Source organism: Corylus avellana, chromosome ca5 (assembly GCF_901000735.1).
Source record: "Corylus avellana chromosome ca5, CavTom2PMs-1.0".
Taxonomy (NCBI): domain Eukaryota; kingdom Viridiplantae; phylum Streptophyta; class Magnoliopsida; order Fagales; family Betulaceae; genus Corylus; species Corylus avellana.
Window position 1 is genome coordinate 18,349,733 of NC_081545.1, and position 17,234 is coordinate 18,366,966.

Below are 17,234 nucleotides of genomic sequence, written 5' to 3' on the forward strand. Positions count from 1 at the left end.
GATTTTCAAATATATATTAAATAAATGATATTCACGTTTGGCACGCCCAAATAGTTACTTCTATTTCCCAAATGTGGTTGACTATAAAAGTGTCATTGATCTTTACGCCGAGCCTTAATAATAAGTAAACTTTTCAATTTTTGAACGTGAATTCTACACTAAAAATTAAAGGATTGAGGTTAATTAGCCTGATTCGTTTTATTAAATTGGTTAGTTTAGGATTGATCTATATAGTCTTAGTTTTGATATAATTCGAATCTGACACTTATGTAGACAATTTTTTACTTGAACTCATAAATTCGACACAAATTCAATACAAAATTAAAACATTATAATTGACCGGTTTAATTAACAAGTTAGTTTAGGGTTTATGTATATATTATTTATACATATATTTCGACATGACGTGAACTCGATACGCAAACGAGAATTATCACCCCTAATAATAAGTTTAACATTGGATAAAAATCTCAGTTCGCGATTTATTTGAATAGATGGTCGTATATGGACATAATCCCAATAAATTGCTGAAGATCAAAATCTGTTGCTCATATTAGATGAAGCACGTGAACACGCATCGGCCTGCAAGAGGCTCCAAGAAAGTAGTGGCGTAAAACGGAAGTAACCGACGCAGTTGGGCAATTGCAACTACCAGTATTGAACTGATGAGTGGCAGTTGGAACCGGTTATATTTTTACGGTTTCCCCATGATCCATATGACTCTTAGATAAGCAAGCGCAACCAATCAAAACCCTTTTCATTTCTTCAACGCATTGACTTGTAGTTGGAGTGGAAACCATTTTTTTCTTTTCTTTTTTGTTTTGTTTTTTTTTTTTTCGAATTCAAGAAGACAAGGTAGTTCTTGTACAAGATTTTGCAGCTTTTTCATTCATATTATGCAAATGGATGAAGCTCTTCTCCCAAGAACAGGAGTAGAAGAAGAAGAGCCTATTAGGCCATCACCAAGGAGAGAATTTCCTCCATCCTACCTTGATATTGGACTTGGCCCCTCCAGACGCCAATCAGCAGCACATCTTATAACAAATGATGGCATTATTCCAATCATCACAACACCCATGTCCTCCTCCTATGTCAACCTTATTGCCAACTTCAGCATCGACAAAAAGAGACGACGACTCGCCCGCCGCTCGCACTCCGCCCCGTCTGTATTTACCGACATCCGGGATGATTTTCACGACTCCATCGACCCCCGGCCGCCACCAAAATCGACCCCCTTAATCGTCCGGCAAGCCTTCGTTGGTGTCATTCTGTATATCATTCTTGTGGTTACAATATTTTTGACAAGTGGGAGCTTCAAGGGTTGTACTACTTTTAAGCCTGTGGATGCCCTGTACTTCACTGTGGTCACTCTTTGCACTATTGGGTATGGTGACATTGTTCCAGACACCACATTCACAAAGCTATTCACTTGTGTTTTCATTCTAGTTGGTTTTGGATTCATTGACATTCTGCTCAATGGGTTGGTGACATACATCTGTGACCGGCAGGAGGCCGTCTTGTTGAGCGCCGTCGATGAGAATAAGTTCAACTCAATGGTCCGAGCATACATGGTGGATACAGAGAAAGGAAGAATGAGAATAAGAATCAAGGTAGGCTTAGCTTTGGCCGTTGTGATTGGGTGTATTGCTATAGGGACAATTATGGTGCATTTCCTAGAGGATATGAGTTGGGTAAATAGCTTTTATCTCTCAGTAACTTCAGTGACAACAGTAGGATATGGGGATTATGCTTTTACAACCACCAGAGGAAGATGTTTTGCAGTAATTTGGCTATTAGTTAGTACGTTCGCTGTTGCCAGGGCATTTCTATACCTTGCTGAGCTTAGGATTGACAAGAGGAATCGCAGGATTGCAAAATGGGTTCTTCAGAAGAAGATTACTGTGGGGGATTTGGTAGCTGCAGATCTTGATAATGACGGATCTATCAGGTATTTATGCTTTTTTTTTTTTCTTTTTTTTATTGTTTAGCATATTCAAGTTTTCCTCATCTTTTGTCACTGCAGAAAATAATTGGGTTTAATTGATAATTTAGTGCATTTAACAATAGATGGAAATTACTGATGCAGAAATTTGGTGTGAAATCTGAAAAAAAAAGAGACTACCAACCCAACTCATATCCTCTAGGAAATGCAATTTAGCCCTAAAAGTGTTCATGAAATTAGTGATGATCATTAATAGGAAAGACAATTTGGCAGAAAAGAATCAATAGGAAGGAGCCTAATGAAAATAATTACCCTTCCATGGAACATTGTCGGTCCTTCAATATTTAGAATTTCTTCTAGGTTTCTTCAAAAGATGATACTGGAGATCTACACTGTGGAGTGAAAGAGATATTCTACACCATACTGAAAAATGCCAGATAAAGCTTACTGCTCATACTCTTTATATTATAGTAGAGAGTGGTATAAAATTTCAAGAACAACAAAACTTGTGTTCACAGGGAGTCAGAATGGCTATCTGAACCAATAGAGAGGTTCAAAGGGAAATGGCGCATCTCTAGGTGACTCAGTAAGCTATTAAAAGCATATGAAAAATCAGCAGAGTTTTGAAGAGTAATTCCAAGAAAACACAACCCATTGTGAGGAAGTACTGATTAATTAGCTTTAGAACATATGGATCCAAAAATTAGTTATCCAAAAGGGCATGATATTCCAGTTTAAGAATAGGAAGGTGGCAGTTTCTTTGTGCTAAGAATGGATACTTCTTGGTGTTTGCCAGAATTTCGATTTGACGCAATGTAATGACCAGATATGAGGCAGGTAGATGACTTTGCTGTTTGGTAAGTGCACTCTCTAATTTGGAAAAGGAAGCACAATTTTAGTGTTAGACAATAGCAATTGGTGGATCAGAGAGGCTAGTGTTGAGGCATTTATCATTTACAGAGAACCAATTGGTCAATTGGGCATATGACAAAATATGGTGGGTACTAATATGTTGGGTGGTTTTAGGTCTTTTTTAATCTCAAAAGTTAGCTCAAGAGGTGAGGCTTTCCGTCACACTTATAAAGTGAGCACCAGCCCCTTTTACAACCGATATGGGATAACTCCAACAATCTTCCTCTCATACATCGGGCCATGGGTTGAAGCAGAGATAACCCATTTCTCCCGTGAACTGTTGGGCCGAGACTTGTTGGTTGAATCTGAGCTCTGATACTAGTGTTGGGTGGTGTTTGGCTTCTCTTAACCCAAAAAGCTAGCTTAAGAAGTAAGCCTCACACTTATAAAAGTGACCACTAACCCCTTCCACAACTGACGTCGGTAACCCCAACATAATATGATAGCTGAAGTGCAATACATTTGGAAAGAACATGTGCCTCAGGAAGTAAAAGCTAGCTGGTTTTAATTGGAATTGGAATGAGTTTAGCTTATGCATCTGTATTGCATCTGAAAATGGGTGTTTAATCATACATTGTGCACTGTTATATTTAGCTTATGCATCTGTATTGCAAGTCTGCAAACTGCTGCTCTTTTAATGGGCAATTTGCAAATTATACAATGGGAGAGTTGAAGATGCATACTTTATGTCAGTAGTTCACCTTACTAGTATCAGATTACTGGAGAACAGCATCAACAAAACAAAATTATGTATTTAATACAGATTAACAGATTATCTTGTAGTTTCACAGGTTTGTCATTTCTTATTCTAGGACATTGCACATACTTTTTCTCAATTTTTTTTTTCAGAGTTTTGATTGATTTTTCATTTTTTTTTTTTTTCAACTTCTCTGTTCCTGAAATAATATTGGTGATATTGTCTTTCATGTTTTGTTGCTATAGTAAATCCGAGTTCGTCATATACAAGCTTAAGGAGATGGGAAAGATAACAGAGAAAGACATCTTGCTGATTGGCAAACAATTTGATTTGCTGGATAATACCAATTGTGGCAAAATTACTCTGGCGGATCTCATGGAAGGCGACTGACTCAAACATGGTTTCCCAAATGGAAACGAATGATAATGGCATCTGGGATTATTGCCTCAGTGACAGCCAACACCAAGACCTCTCAAAACCTGGTACAGAAGAAGCAAACAATGTGAGGATGTCCAATTATACCTAGTCAAACACAAGCCAAACGAGGCCGTTGATCCCATCGAGTAATTCTAGAAGTCCTCCTTATATATCTCATTCAGCGACAACGAGATTAGATGGTTACGCTTGTGGGGGCTATTTTTCGCAAATGCGTTCATATATACATAGGGATGATCCATGATCTCAATTCATTGTTACTCCTTACAATTTGTTCTTATCTCATCCTAAAGAATGTATATCCTATATCATCAATGTAAGTCAAAACTTCCCAATACGTAAATAGCAGAAACATGAATACTCCAGAGAGACAGATTGCATTATCGTTTCCCAATTCTAGTAGTGAAGTGTTCAATATCTGTAGCTCTCTTATACAAAAAATCAGGTGCTGATTTTGGTATATCTATCATCAGCTACCAAAAATTGATCTACAAATCACATGTTCTGCAATTTTGTTCCAATAGAAGAGTTTATAAGCTTCAAATTCAGCCTTGTCAGCTTTCACCCTCAGGTTTGTGCACAAATCATGCCTTTGCTTTTGTGTAGCAGCTGCCATTTGAAAAAAAAAAAAAAAAAAAAAACAAACAAACAAACAAATTCTGATGAGAAATCAAAATGTGCACAAATGGAAAAAATAACAATAAAATCAATATCAACGATTAAGAATTGCAGGTACCATCGAAGCCAATGTTTTCATCTGAACAAACCAACTTCTGGAAAAAATCCTTAGCATCATTCCCTTAAAAGAAGGCTGTAAGAAAGAGGAATCCTATTTTGGACATGTAACCCGAAAAGATCAGTTCTTTTTTCCTTTAGGGAAAATACATTTAGCGCCCTTCAAACTTGCACCCTCTGACACTTATACCTCAAAAGTTTAAAAAGTGACACTCAACTCCTTTCAACTATCACTTTGTTATAGTGTTTTTGTAAGTAATTTTAATGTCATTAAAAAAGTACAAAATAGCGCAACTTTAGTACATATGAACTATACAAGACCAGCTTTAATTTGAAGAAAAAGACAAACAAAAGTTCAAAAAACATGCAAAACTAGAAACAGGTAAACTATGATGTGTTGATATCTAAGTATAGAAGGTGTCGCTACATCTTCAAAGCTTCGAGCATTCCACTCTCTCCAAAGGTACCACATTAAACACAACATCCATACTTCAATAATTGTACCACATCCTACATGTCCTTCCCAACTCATCAACATATCTATCACCCGTCTAAGCATAGCCCAATCTACACCAAACAAATTAAGAATTGAACTCCATAACTCTCTTGTTACTTCACAATGAATCAATAAGTGATCAATGGACTCTCAACTTTTCTTTCACATGCAACACTACATTTCTCTTTGTTAAATTATCAAGCATCAATCTTTTCCCTAAACTCTATTACAATTAACACATTCCGTTAGCATTTTCTGTCAAATTGGATGAAAATTGTGCCACATGACTTTTTGGATAAATTTCCCCAAATGCCCCTAAACATTATTAAAAAAACAAATAAAACAAAAACTTCATGGTGGCTGAACCACCCCCTAATGGCTGTGGGGTGGTTCGGTCACCCCCTTTCCATTTTTGGGGTACTCTAAACTTTCATTTACCCTATTCCAAGTACTCATGTAAGACATGGGACCCATCCATGCTTAAAATCTTAGAAGCTTTCAAGCAATCCTTGTAGCAGCTTCTTTCACAGGATCAATCTCTTCACAAGCTCATAAACATGTTTAACCGGACAAGATCCTTCAGAGAGATTTGCACCCTAACCTGCCAAAATCTTCTCAATATCTGAGAGACAAGGTTTGGCAATGGTCCCATTTAAAGCAAGTTCACTGGTTTCTTTACTTGACTGACCGATGAGAATTGCAAGAGAGGCTTCCAACAGCGGACAACAAATTACATTAGCCACAAATGGTGCAAAGGCAAACCAACAATCTATTGCTGAATAACTTATCAAGCTTTCAACAGCCGAGAAGTTTAACATTCAATTTTTTTTTTTTTTTTTAATTTATTTATTTTTATGTTTTTAATAGTTTTTAGGGGCAGTTTCAACAAAGCAACTTCAGCAAAGGGGATACTTTGTCAAAAAAAAAAAAAAAGTAACGTGCGTGTCATGTCACATAATTTCTGTCCAATTTGACAAAAAAATGTTGATAGAAGCTGTTAACCATAACAAAGTGGTAATTGGAGGGGACTGAGTGTCACTTTTTAAAGTCTGAAAGTATAAGTGCCAAAAGGGTGTACGTTTGAAGAGGCTAAGGTATTTTTCCATTTTTCTTTTCTTTTCTTTCCCCCCCCCCCCAACCCCAAACACACACAAACTAACACCCATTTGCACTTGCAACCATTAACTATAACTCATTGCAACTCGTTCTCCCAAATTATCATTTTGTTTCAAGTAGCATTCTGGATCGAATTTGGCTGTTAGTTGTGATGGACAGAGTCACAGTGAGAGTTGCAAGTAACGTAGAGGCTATTTTCATGACATTTATCCTTTTAGGGTTGTTAGATGAGCATATTAGGGCTAACAAGGGTTAATTACACTTTGTCCCCCAAACTAACCCTCTATTTGCAATTACACCCAAAATGTGTCACGTGCCAAGGACGTGTAGAATTTTTCAGCTACATTTAACGGTCAGATCTGACTCAAGGTGCTGCTACTCGGAACAAAGTAGTAGTTTGGGGAAATGAGTTGCAATGAATCATAGTTTACGGGTTTAAGTACAAATGGCGTGTTGTTTGAGGGAGCAAAGTATAATTAACCCTTTTTCTGGGGGGGAGGGAGTGTGAAATAACTAATTAACGAGTATGTAAGGAAGCGAAACCCATTGAAGTATACAAAAGAATAAAGAACGAAAGATAGATATTTCCATTCAACAGATCCAAGAAATTCAATATAGAAGAGAGAGAAAAATGGTTAGTTGCCGCCATCCGCTCATAAAGCAATCTCAAGCACAGAAACTTGAATTTTATAGCTGGAAGCTCCACACACATGCACAGATATATGCTTTTTCCATCAACAGCAAGATTGTTTTCATTGTCAGTTTGGCGCTCACACAAAGGAATTTCACATTTCCATTCTCCAGTTTGCTAAGCACTATATTTTTCTGTTATATCCTCCTTTTGTTTCTTAAAATGGAGAAGTTTACTTTTAGGAACACAAGATAACAGAGAACACAGAACAATTAAATCAGGAATTGGTTTGCACAAAAAAAAAAAAAAAAAGGAATTGGTTCTCCATACAGAACCAAAAAAGTTGGCCATCTGCTAGTGAATTGACATGATTACAACATCTTCTCCATGAGACGAGATTCTCGGGTCCTACTCCTATTCCATTGTTTTGTGATAACTAGGTTGCTTTACATATTGTCTAATTGATTTTTTTATGAAAGAACCAAATATATTGAGATTAATTGTGATTTTATTAGAAATAAGAAACTCATTAGAGATATATCTACATCATTTGTGAACTCTGAAGATCAATTAGTTGACATGTTTACAAAATCTGTGTCGAAATCAATTAGAGTTTATCTGTTCCAAGCTAGGCTTATGTGATATATATGCTCTACCTTGAGGAGGAGTATTAGAAAAGAGAGAAGAATCTGTTAGTAATAGGGATTTGTGACATGGGTATTTTGGTCATTGTATTGATTTTTACAAATATATAAAGGGGTGAGAGGGGCTAAGAAAGTTTTGGCTAAGCCATCTCTCTCTCTCTAGTATTTTTCACGCAATTTCTACAACACTGCTCTTATCTGGAAATGCTACTTTCTCATACATGAACTTAATCCTCACCTGCTTGTAGAAAACTGAATACCACAAAATGAAATATCATCTGGTCTCCACCTTTGTCAATTTAATACTGGTAATTCTGTGAGCAAAAAATAATGATTACTCAATAATAAATTAATAATTAAAATTCATGGGTAATAATAATATGTCTAGGCAATAATCATGATCGCTTCAAAATCTTGAACACCAACTTTTAAGCTGATTAATAAGCATACCTCTTTCTAATGCCACGGATGCCCTCAAGAAGTTCCAGTGTTTCCTGCACCCTTGAATTTTTTTCTGTCTCATTGCTATCTAGTATCAAGGTTGAGACCCTCAAAATGGTCAGAAGTTCTGCTTCAATATTGCTGAGATCTTGATCCAAACGTTCCAAGAAGTCCTCATAAGAAGATATTCCATTCAAGCTACTGATAATGTCATCTTCATTCTGAATGCCCACACTCAGAGAAGCTTCAAGATCCTCTGGCACCTTATCAACAGGTAAGCTTTCTCGACTCTCTGAATAGGGTTGCAAATCTTCTCTGCCGTCAAGTTCCAGCATATTAGGCTCAAATTCTTTGTTCTCATTCAGATCTTCTGTCTTTTCCTGCTTTGGTGATATAATCCGAACAGGACTGGGTGCATCTTCTCTACCGACTTCAAGATCCAAAGAAACATTCCCAACTAGCTGATTTTCTTTCAGCGATATGGCCTGAAACCAAATTAGGCTTCTTTTGATCATATTGTGAACTGAAAGATTATGCTCTTGAATAAGATCAGGCAAAAATATAGAAGTTGAAAATAAAAGAAAACCGGTGACACGAAAAGAGTACAAACACAATTAAAGTCAAGCACAAGCAGCTTTTTAGTATCAAACTGTATTGATTGCAAAGGGTGACCTCTCAGGTCATAAAGGCACTTACATGCAAGTTATATAGAAAATTGTCTTATTTGGTTGTAAAGCAAGTACAAGCTATATAAAATACGAATTTATTTCATTAAATCTACCATTTCTTTATGTGAGCCTGTGACTTAGGATACCCTCTTAAGGAATTATATTTACATGAACTTGGTTTGCATAACAAGTGCTAAGGAGCCAGATTGGTTTAAGCCATAGCCCATAGGGAAAAGGGAACATAGATGAATTGTCAAACTATCTAATATCTCTTCCTCTCTAAGCTACGGTCAAATGAAATGCATATGTAACATGGCATGTCTGACATACTATCACCAGTCAAACACTATTTGGCCGCACTTGCTACAAGGATAAGGCTTATTAGACTTTTTTTCTTTTTTTTTAAAGAAAAAATCCTACAAGTGAGGCATAGTTTCAGATAGAAGCTCGGAAGGCTTCTATACATTGAGCAAATATCACATCTCATTTACACAAATATTTGCTACATACTCGCGAAATGTTTGTGTACATATCTTCTCTTTGTGTCAAACCAAGAAAAACTGTTTCAGGTTGTTCTCTGTGAAAGAAGTAAAGACTTCAATAATGTTACAAACTTGTTTGATCTTAATGTACCTGTTTTGTCCTCCAATCTTTAAATTTAAAAGGGTTAATTGCACTTAAACCCTCCCCAACTACAACTCATTTACACATTACTCCCACAAACTCTACCATCTGTCACTTTTTTTTTTTTTTTTTTTAATTAGTAATGCATATCATTAATAAGTGCAGAGAGGTGCAACCCTAGTACACAAGATGTATACAAGAGATAATCCCCATTACTGACTAAAAGAATAAAAAAAAAATCCACATTCAAAAAAGTTACAAAAATGAGAAATATTACATGCCTCTGTCCATATATAAAGCGATTTGACCCAGATGTTTTTGAGTTCTTCCATCGACTTCTCACGATCTTCAAAACATCTTACATTCCATTCTCTCCATATGCTACACATTAAGTACAAAGGAGATATCCTCCAAGCGGCTAAAATTGAATGACTAACCAACTGACCTCACCACAATCTAACAACTCTATCACCCTTCTAGGTATTACCCATTCTATTCCGAAAAGGCTGAAAGTCACACTCCATAATTCTCTTGCCACTTTACAAAGGAGAAGAAGATAATCTATGAATTCCCGACTCCTTATACATGCAACATCAATCTAGCACTATTACTCTTCTCTTCCTTAAGCTATCCAAAGTCAAAATCTTATGAAGACTGTCAACCACATAAAGAAACTTACCCTGAATGGAACATTTACTTTCCAAATACTCTTCCAAGGAAAAGATGAACCTTCTAAACTAGATAACTCATGAAAAAACGGCCTCACTTCAAACTTTCTCCTCTTTGAAGGGATCCACCAAATACAATCCTCACTACCTTTTCTCAATCAAAGGGAATACAACCCTGTACAGATCGCATAGAAGATACATTCCACTAAATATTACTATTGGAAAACTGCAAATTATTTGCAACCCATGCCTCCTTACAATGAGCAATACTAAACGACTCTGGAAAAGATTCCTTTAATGGATGATCCCCGCACCATAAATCGAACAGAACCTAATCTTAGTTCCATCTTCCACTTCATATCTGACAAATCTTGAAAAAAAATCCCACCCCCTCCTGATATGTTTTCACACTTTAAATTCAAAGGGTCCCTCTACCTCCTTAGAATACCAACCTCTCAGCTCATACTTTCATATTTTGCTTCCACCACCAATCGCCATGAAGCCTACCTATTTGTAGTGTAACGTCATAACCATTTACACCCATCAGTGCTTGATTAAAGTTAGTCAAGTTTCTTACCCTTAAACCACCAATTGCTTTGGAGAACAAATTTTTGACCATTTAACCATATAGAGCTTAAACTCCTCATTTATACCTCCCCATAGAAAATTTCACTGAAGTTTCTTAAGCCTATTAGCCACACCAATTGGAATAGGAAACAGTTACAAATAGTATGTGGGCAAGTTGGACAAAGTACTTTTGATCAAGGTCAACCTACCTCCCTTAGACAAATATAGCATCTTACAACCAGCCAACCACCTCTCCATTTATTGACAATGTCGTTTCAAATCGAAGTAGACTTACCAAAAATATAGAAGTAGACTTGTATGGTGCACCCAAATAATTTCATCAGTAACAAAGCCACGCTAAACCCAATAATTATTGCAAACTTTCTACACCATCCACCTCACCAATTGGAAAGATCTCTGATATCGATAAATTAACCTTTAACCCCGATACTGCTTTAGAGCATAACAAGAGACATCTCAGAGTATGAAGATGTTCGCAATTAGCCTTGCAAAATGTCAATGTTTCATCAGCAAACAACAGATGCAAACACAACCATTTCTACATAATTTCTTGACCCTACGAAAAAACTAGCTAAAAGCCCCCTATCTACTGTGGCTAACATTATCCAACTTCGACCCTTTATAACAACTACAAAAAGTAGAGGGGATAATGGATCCCCCTGTCTTAAACCTTGAGGGGACTCCATTTATTAAAATGGAAAATCGCACTGTAGAAATACAAAATGCTATGCATGCTCTCCATTTCTCCCTATAACCACTTCTCTTCAACAAATACAACAAAAATTCCCAATTCACATGATCATAGGCCTTTTCTAGATCCAATTTGCACAAAAAGCCTGGAACCCCTGATTTAGTCAACTGTCAATACACTCATTTGCCACCAAAACTAACTCCAGAATTTGTCTCCCCTTAATAAACACATTCTGCGAATTTGAGATGATCTTCTCCAATACTTGTTTCAATCGATTCACTAGTACCTTAGATGTTATTTTGTAGACACCACCTTCTAGATTGATAGGACGAAAATCATTGATCTCCATGACACAAGCTTTCTTTGGGATAAGAGATATGAAAGTTGCGTTAGTGCTCTTCTCAAAAATCCCTCAACCATGAAACTCTTTGAATTGTGACAAGATATCCTCTTTAAAAACCTCCCAACATGTCTGAAAGAAACCCAAAGAAAACCCATTAGAACCCAAGGGCCTTATCTCCAATCAGTGTTTTAACCACCTCAAAAACCTCACTCTCCTCTCAAACTCTCTTTCCAACCAAGAACTCTCCTTTTCACCAATGGAATGAAAAGAAAAGACCATCCAGCTTTGGCCTCCAACTATATTGTTCTGAATACAATTGCATATAAAACTGCACAATATGCTCCCTTATTTTTTGTAGAATTTGAAAATAAGGAACCACTAACAATTAATGAATCCACAATGTTATTTCTTCTATTCAAATCTGCCACCGGTAAAAAACTTGGTGTTCTTATTTCCCTCTCTCAACCACAAAGCCATAGATTTCTACCTTCAACTCAGTTCTTCATAAAGAAGCAACCTCTCCAACTCCTTAGAAAAATCCTCCCTTTTCACCCGTTCCTCCTCAATCAAAGTTCTCCCTTCCGCAATGACATCAAGCTCTCGAATACCATCCATTAAACCCTTAGGGAGTGCCGAACCAAGCCCAATACTCGGGGGTGGTGGATGGACCACCCACTAGTGATTCGGGGTGACCAAGCCACCCCCAAGTACTTAGGGTGGTTCGACCACACCTATTTCGTTTTGTCTTTATTTATTTTAAGTTTTTTATAGTTTTAGGTACAAGTGAGCACATGCATGTCGCATGTGATTTTTTGTTTTAGATTTAACGAGCTCAGCTAATGGAAGGGATTTTTCCCTAAGATTGGTAGTTTGATGGGGTTGAGTGTGACATGTGGTAGTTCATGGGAACAATATGTAAATGAGTGGTAGTTAAGGGGGATTAAGTGGAATTAATCCAATTTAAAATATGGGAAAGAGAATAGGATGACTAGTCATATGGATGGTAAGTTTAGGTAAGTGAACTACAGCTCAAATGGCACCTCCTCATGTGTAACTTACCAATCAAGAAAATAAAATGTAGGGGAAGATAGATTCGAGTTGTATCTATCATACAACATGGCAAAGATGTCCCATTTTATCAGAACATGTATGAGATAAATAAAACAATATGGTATAAATAAATCACTATGAATTATAACATATCTACGTACTATTTCACTTGACAAAGAGAACAGTCTTCCAAACCACAAACTGGGTTTTAAAGTTATCAAGAACCACTAATGCTCCATATTGCAGACAACTTAATGAATGGTCATAGAGACTTAAAGCCCCATATTTTCTGCTCCTTTTACATATTTTCCCATAACTTGAATGAGGAATAAGAAAAGCATTTTCTGTATCACTTGCATAGTATGGATAAGTTAAAGTTACTTTCATGATTTTCTTCTTGCAAAGTCTTATCATGAGTAGATGCCTCACGATATGATCCCTCTACCTCATGAATTGCAGGTTCCACCACTTTAAATTGTTAACACGCCACAAATTTCCAACTTTAGATATATTCACTGCCTGAGAGACATCATATATAACCCAACTAACAACCTATCTCACTCAACGCAATAGAATATCTAAGGAAAGACTACGAAAGTAATATTTTGAAATGACTCAGCATGGTGTAACTGAACTTTTGATATCAAAAATTCCAATGAGTTCCCCAGTTGAATCCAGTGAGAAAATTATACTTCGATAACAATTAGCACTTCATTCTACCTCATTAAACTTTGTTGAAAGCTCATCAAGCAATTCAATGCGGCGCTTTGACTTCTCCAAAGCTAGTATGATCTTCTTTTTCTGTAAAAGCAGTTGCCTTGCATCATTTTCTTTCCCATTTTGGACACTAATAGCTGCTTGCCGTTGAAGCTTCTCAGCTGCATCTGACAATCGCAGAAGCCTTAGCCTTGCACTATTTGCTGAATCAACCACCATGAATGGCTTAAAATGATGTCATCAAGTATAAGCAATATGTGTCTTAGATATGTGGCACTGAAAGCATTGAAGTCAATGTTTTTACATGTGAATGTTTGGATGGAGAAGATGAATCTCATTTCTAAACAATGCGTGAAAAGCTAGCCCAACAAAAATAAAACTATGAAACTAGAAATTAATAAATAAAAAAAAATGTCACTCAAAGATTCTACAATAAGTTAACCTTAATCAAGATTCAAACCAAAAGAACCAATAATTTAGACTAGTCGAGCTTCGATTCGATAATCAGACAAAAATGAAAAGCAGTAAAATTCCTCAGGGGCATAATATAACAAGTAACCAAGACTAGCTCTCCCCACTAGGCAAATAAAAATCATTGCAAACACATCCTCAAGTCTAGCATGACCACTACAAACTTCTCATCACCTTATTTCAAGTTCACAAACAAAATCGATTAATCACAAAAGGACAAAAATTATGTCCTTCAAAATTAAAATATAGTGCAGCATATGTGCAAGTGTCTATATAGCATTTGGTGTGCAAAGGTCACACAAGACATAGCATTATTAGGGTGGACAGAGGCTTTGGGTAAAATTTTAACTGTTGATGATCGTAGACAGAGAAGGAAATTGATTGTAAATAGGCATTGAATGAGTAAGAATAGCTCTGAGACAGTAGATCATCTCCACTTCATGTGTTGTGGTGAGGAAACTGTTGTCACTAGTGCTATTTTATTTGCAGTATGTTGGTTGATGACTAGGATGATTGGAAGCTCTCACATGCTATAAAGGAATATTGGGTTGTTCATGACCGTTGTAAGATATGCAATGCTCAACTGCCTTTGTCTTATATAGATGTCCTGGTGAAAGAGAAATAACGAAGACACCTACTTTTATCATTTCATGAACTGGAACCAATCATCCTCAACAAATCAGTAAAAGAAGATATCCTTTCTTCAATATAGGCAAAAGATTTTGATTGATTTAACCAGTAAAAGTGTACACATTTGCAAAATCTTAGCTAACAGACATAAGGCTGGTGTGAATCATTAGCCCTACAGCCAAGACTCAAACAGCTTTCATTCCTGTGAGAAGAATAGCTGAAAATGTATTGCTTGCACTGGAACTTGAGAAGAATTATCATCAACAAAGGTCTTTTGCAAGGTGTACTATTAGGGTTGATCTTATGAAACTGTATGATTCCATTTAATGGAACTTTACTCCCTGCATTTTGGAGGCATTTTGTATTCTGAGAGATTCAGAAATTGGGCTCAAGCTTTGCATCGCTTCTCCCAAATACTCAGTAGCTATTAATGGTAGTTTAGAAGGTTATTCTGATAGCAGGAAAGGCCTGAGATAAAGTGATCCATTGTCACCTTACTTGTTTGTTATTGGTATGGGAAGGTGTTTTCTAAACTTAAGCAGAATACTGTTGAACATGACATTGTGTTTCATCCAAGATGTGAATGGCTTAAACTTTTACAATAGTGTTTTGCTGAGATTTAATGATTTTTGCTGCTGCTCTTTCTTTAGGTCTTTTTTTTCTTTCTTTTTTTTTTTTTTTTTCTTTTTCTTTTTTCCTGTTGATACTATTCAGCATGTTTAGAATGAGGTTAGAGATCCTTTCAGACTAAAAGCAAATCAAAGCACACGTGAAGTTTTTTTAGCTGGGCTTCTAGATACTGTTAAAACCAAATCTTTTCCATTCTGAACTTTCCAGAAGGACATCTTCCAGTTAAGTATTTGAGAGTGCCTCTGATTTCTGGTAAGCCTTCAGTGCAGGACTGTAAACCTTTGATTGGGAAGTTTCTACCAGAATTTCTTCTTGGACTTCAAAGCATCAATAATTTGGTGGCAGGCTTCAATAGATTTAAGCTGTGCTTGTATGCAGATTTATTGAAGTAACATCATCATCCTTCCTAACAAGGTTTCAATGCATATCGGTGACAGGATGCATCAAGGAAATTGAGCAAAAAAGGATTTGTGGGTGGGTGGGGTGGAGAGGGCAGTGGGTGTTGGGGGGTGTGGTTTAAGACTAAGAAGAGTTGAATAAGGCGCTATCTAAGAACTTGCTAGACCTTTTATAAAGTACCATGTAGAGCGAGAAGACTATGCTCCGTTTGTTAAAATTTTTGTTTTATGTCTATTGTTCTCTCTTCTCAAAATAAAAACATTAACAAACAACCTAAACATAAAACACTCCTAAAAAAAAAAAAAAAAAGAATCAACTTTATGTTACATCAGAACACTTTTTCAAAGTAAAAACAAAAAACACCACCCATTTCACATTAACAAACAGAACCTTTATAATCATCTGGCATGCTAAGGGACTATTAGTTCGGAAATTTGGATCAAGGTTGGTTTATGATGCAGCTAGTACTTATGCCAGCAAGACTTTCCAGTGTTCCACAAGAAGGGTTTTGGACTTGGAATGAAGCAAGATCAGATGAATTAGTTAGGATCCAAAGTTAGTTGTTTGAAGTTAAGTCCGTCAAGCTCTGTCTCTTGGCTTCCTTCAGAATCAATAGTGTACATGAACTGAGACCAGGAAAATAGGGTTATCTATTGTATGTGGCAAGTTGTTTTTTGTAGGAAATGAAGATGTGTTTTCTTGATTTCAGTTTGCAGATGTTTCTGCCAGTGTAGTGTTAAGTGCTTTGTACTTTCTATTTGGTTAAATGAAATACTAATTCATCCAAAAGGAAAAATGTGCAAAATTAATTTCCAAATAACTAGCATGAATGAACCACCCTTCTCCTCCGTCCCACCAAAGAAAAAGAGAGAACGGTTTCAACTATCCATCACCAATTCATCATATTTCAGTCATAAGCATAGCCAAATTTCCTCCAAAACAAGCAATAAAATTACTGATGTGTCATAATGTCAATACTAGCTGTGAGAAATTTCATATATGTTCAATAAAATATACTGCCATACCAAGTGGCAAGTACCAAATGAGTATTGCAACTTAACCGGCCAAACAATTTTCTGGGAATCACTCAATTATCAAAGAGTAATTAAACTATGACGAAATCCAGCATAATAACGTGATTAGCATTCAAAAAAAGCAAATGGGTATACTTGATTTTCATCAGAATTATGAAAGAGCGCAAACGCGTGTGCATTCATACCCTTGGCTCTGGTGCTCTCTGCCTCGGAGTGAAGCTGATCGAGCTGGGCACGAAGCTGCTCCGTGTTGATGTTGGAGCCTAAGCACATGGGCCTTAATGGAGGCCTGCAACGGACGGCCATGGCAGTCGCAGCAGCTGAGTTCAGTATCATTTTTATTTTTTCACTCTCTCGCTGGGGCGAGCAGCTTTCCTGGTGTTTTAATCCAATTATAACCGTATCCATCTTTTTTTTTTTTTTTTTTTTTTTAAGTTATATATAGGAGTAATTACTTTTTTTTTACATTAAGTACGATGTATTGTCGCTTTGTCATCATGAACTAACAATTTTACTGTCTGACCATATCAAACTACCATTTGTGCCCCAAATCCCGATTTCGTCAGTCAAAGGCATTAATTCAGACGGTAAACCCGTCATGTGCTTTCCACATGCGTTGTCAATCCATGAGAGCAAAATAACAATGTGTTGTAGTTGATGGAGAAAAATATA

At 36.6% G+C, this 17,234-nt stretch overlaps 2 protein-coding genes across 6 annotated transcripts; one reads left to right on the forward strand and one right to left on the reverse strand.

The window, feature by feature from the left end:
- The first annotated feature begins 902 nt into the window (after window positions 1-902).
- Window positions 903-4,361, forward strand: LOC132181521 (two-pore potassium channel 3-like). The gene is made up of 2 exons (XM_059594773.1): window positions 903-1,948; window positions 3,797-4,361. The coding sequence occupies exons 1-2, from the start codon at window positions 903-905 to the stop codon at window positions 3,939-3,941; spliced, it is 1,191 nt and encodes a 396-aa protein (XP_059450756.1). The 3' UTR covers window positions 3,942-4,361.
- LOC132181522 (uncharacterized) lies at window positions 4,304-16,934 on the reverse strand. Of its 5 annotated transcripts, XR_009440268.1 has the most exons (6): window positions 16,748-16,934; window positions 13,402-13,601; window positions 8,059-8,534; window positions 7,847-7,922; window positions 4,723-4,815; window positions 4,304-4,595 (listed from the first exon to the last, which is right to left on the reverse strand). XR_009440268.1 is itself a non-coding variant. In XM_059594776.1 (5 exons), exons 1-4 carry the CDS (start codon window positions 16,896-16,898, stop codon window positions 7,883-7,885), a joined length of 867 nt encoding a protein of 288 aa, XP_059450759.1. In that variant the 5' UTR covers window positions 16,899-16,934; the 3' UTR covers window positions 4,304-4,595; window positions 7,847-7,882. The 5 variants fall into 5 exon arrangements, 4 of the variants coding, with proteins under 4 accessions (XP_059450759.1, XP_059450761.1, XP_059450760.1 ...); XM_059594776.1 differs by lacking the exon at window positions 4,723-4,815; XM_059594778.1 differs by lacking the exons at window positions 4,304-4,595; window positions 4,723-4,815 and having other exon boundaries at window positions 7,635-7,922; window positions 13,402-13,559.
- Between the last annotated feature and the right edge of the window lie 300 nt (window positions 16,935-17,234).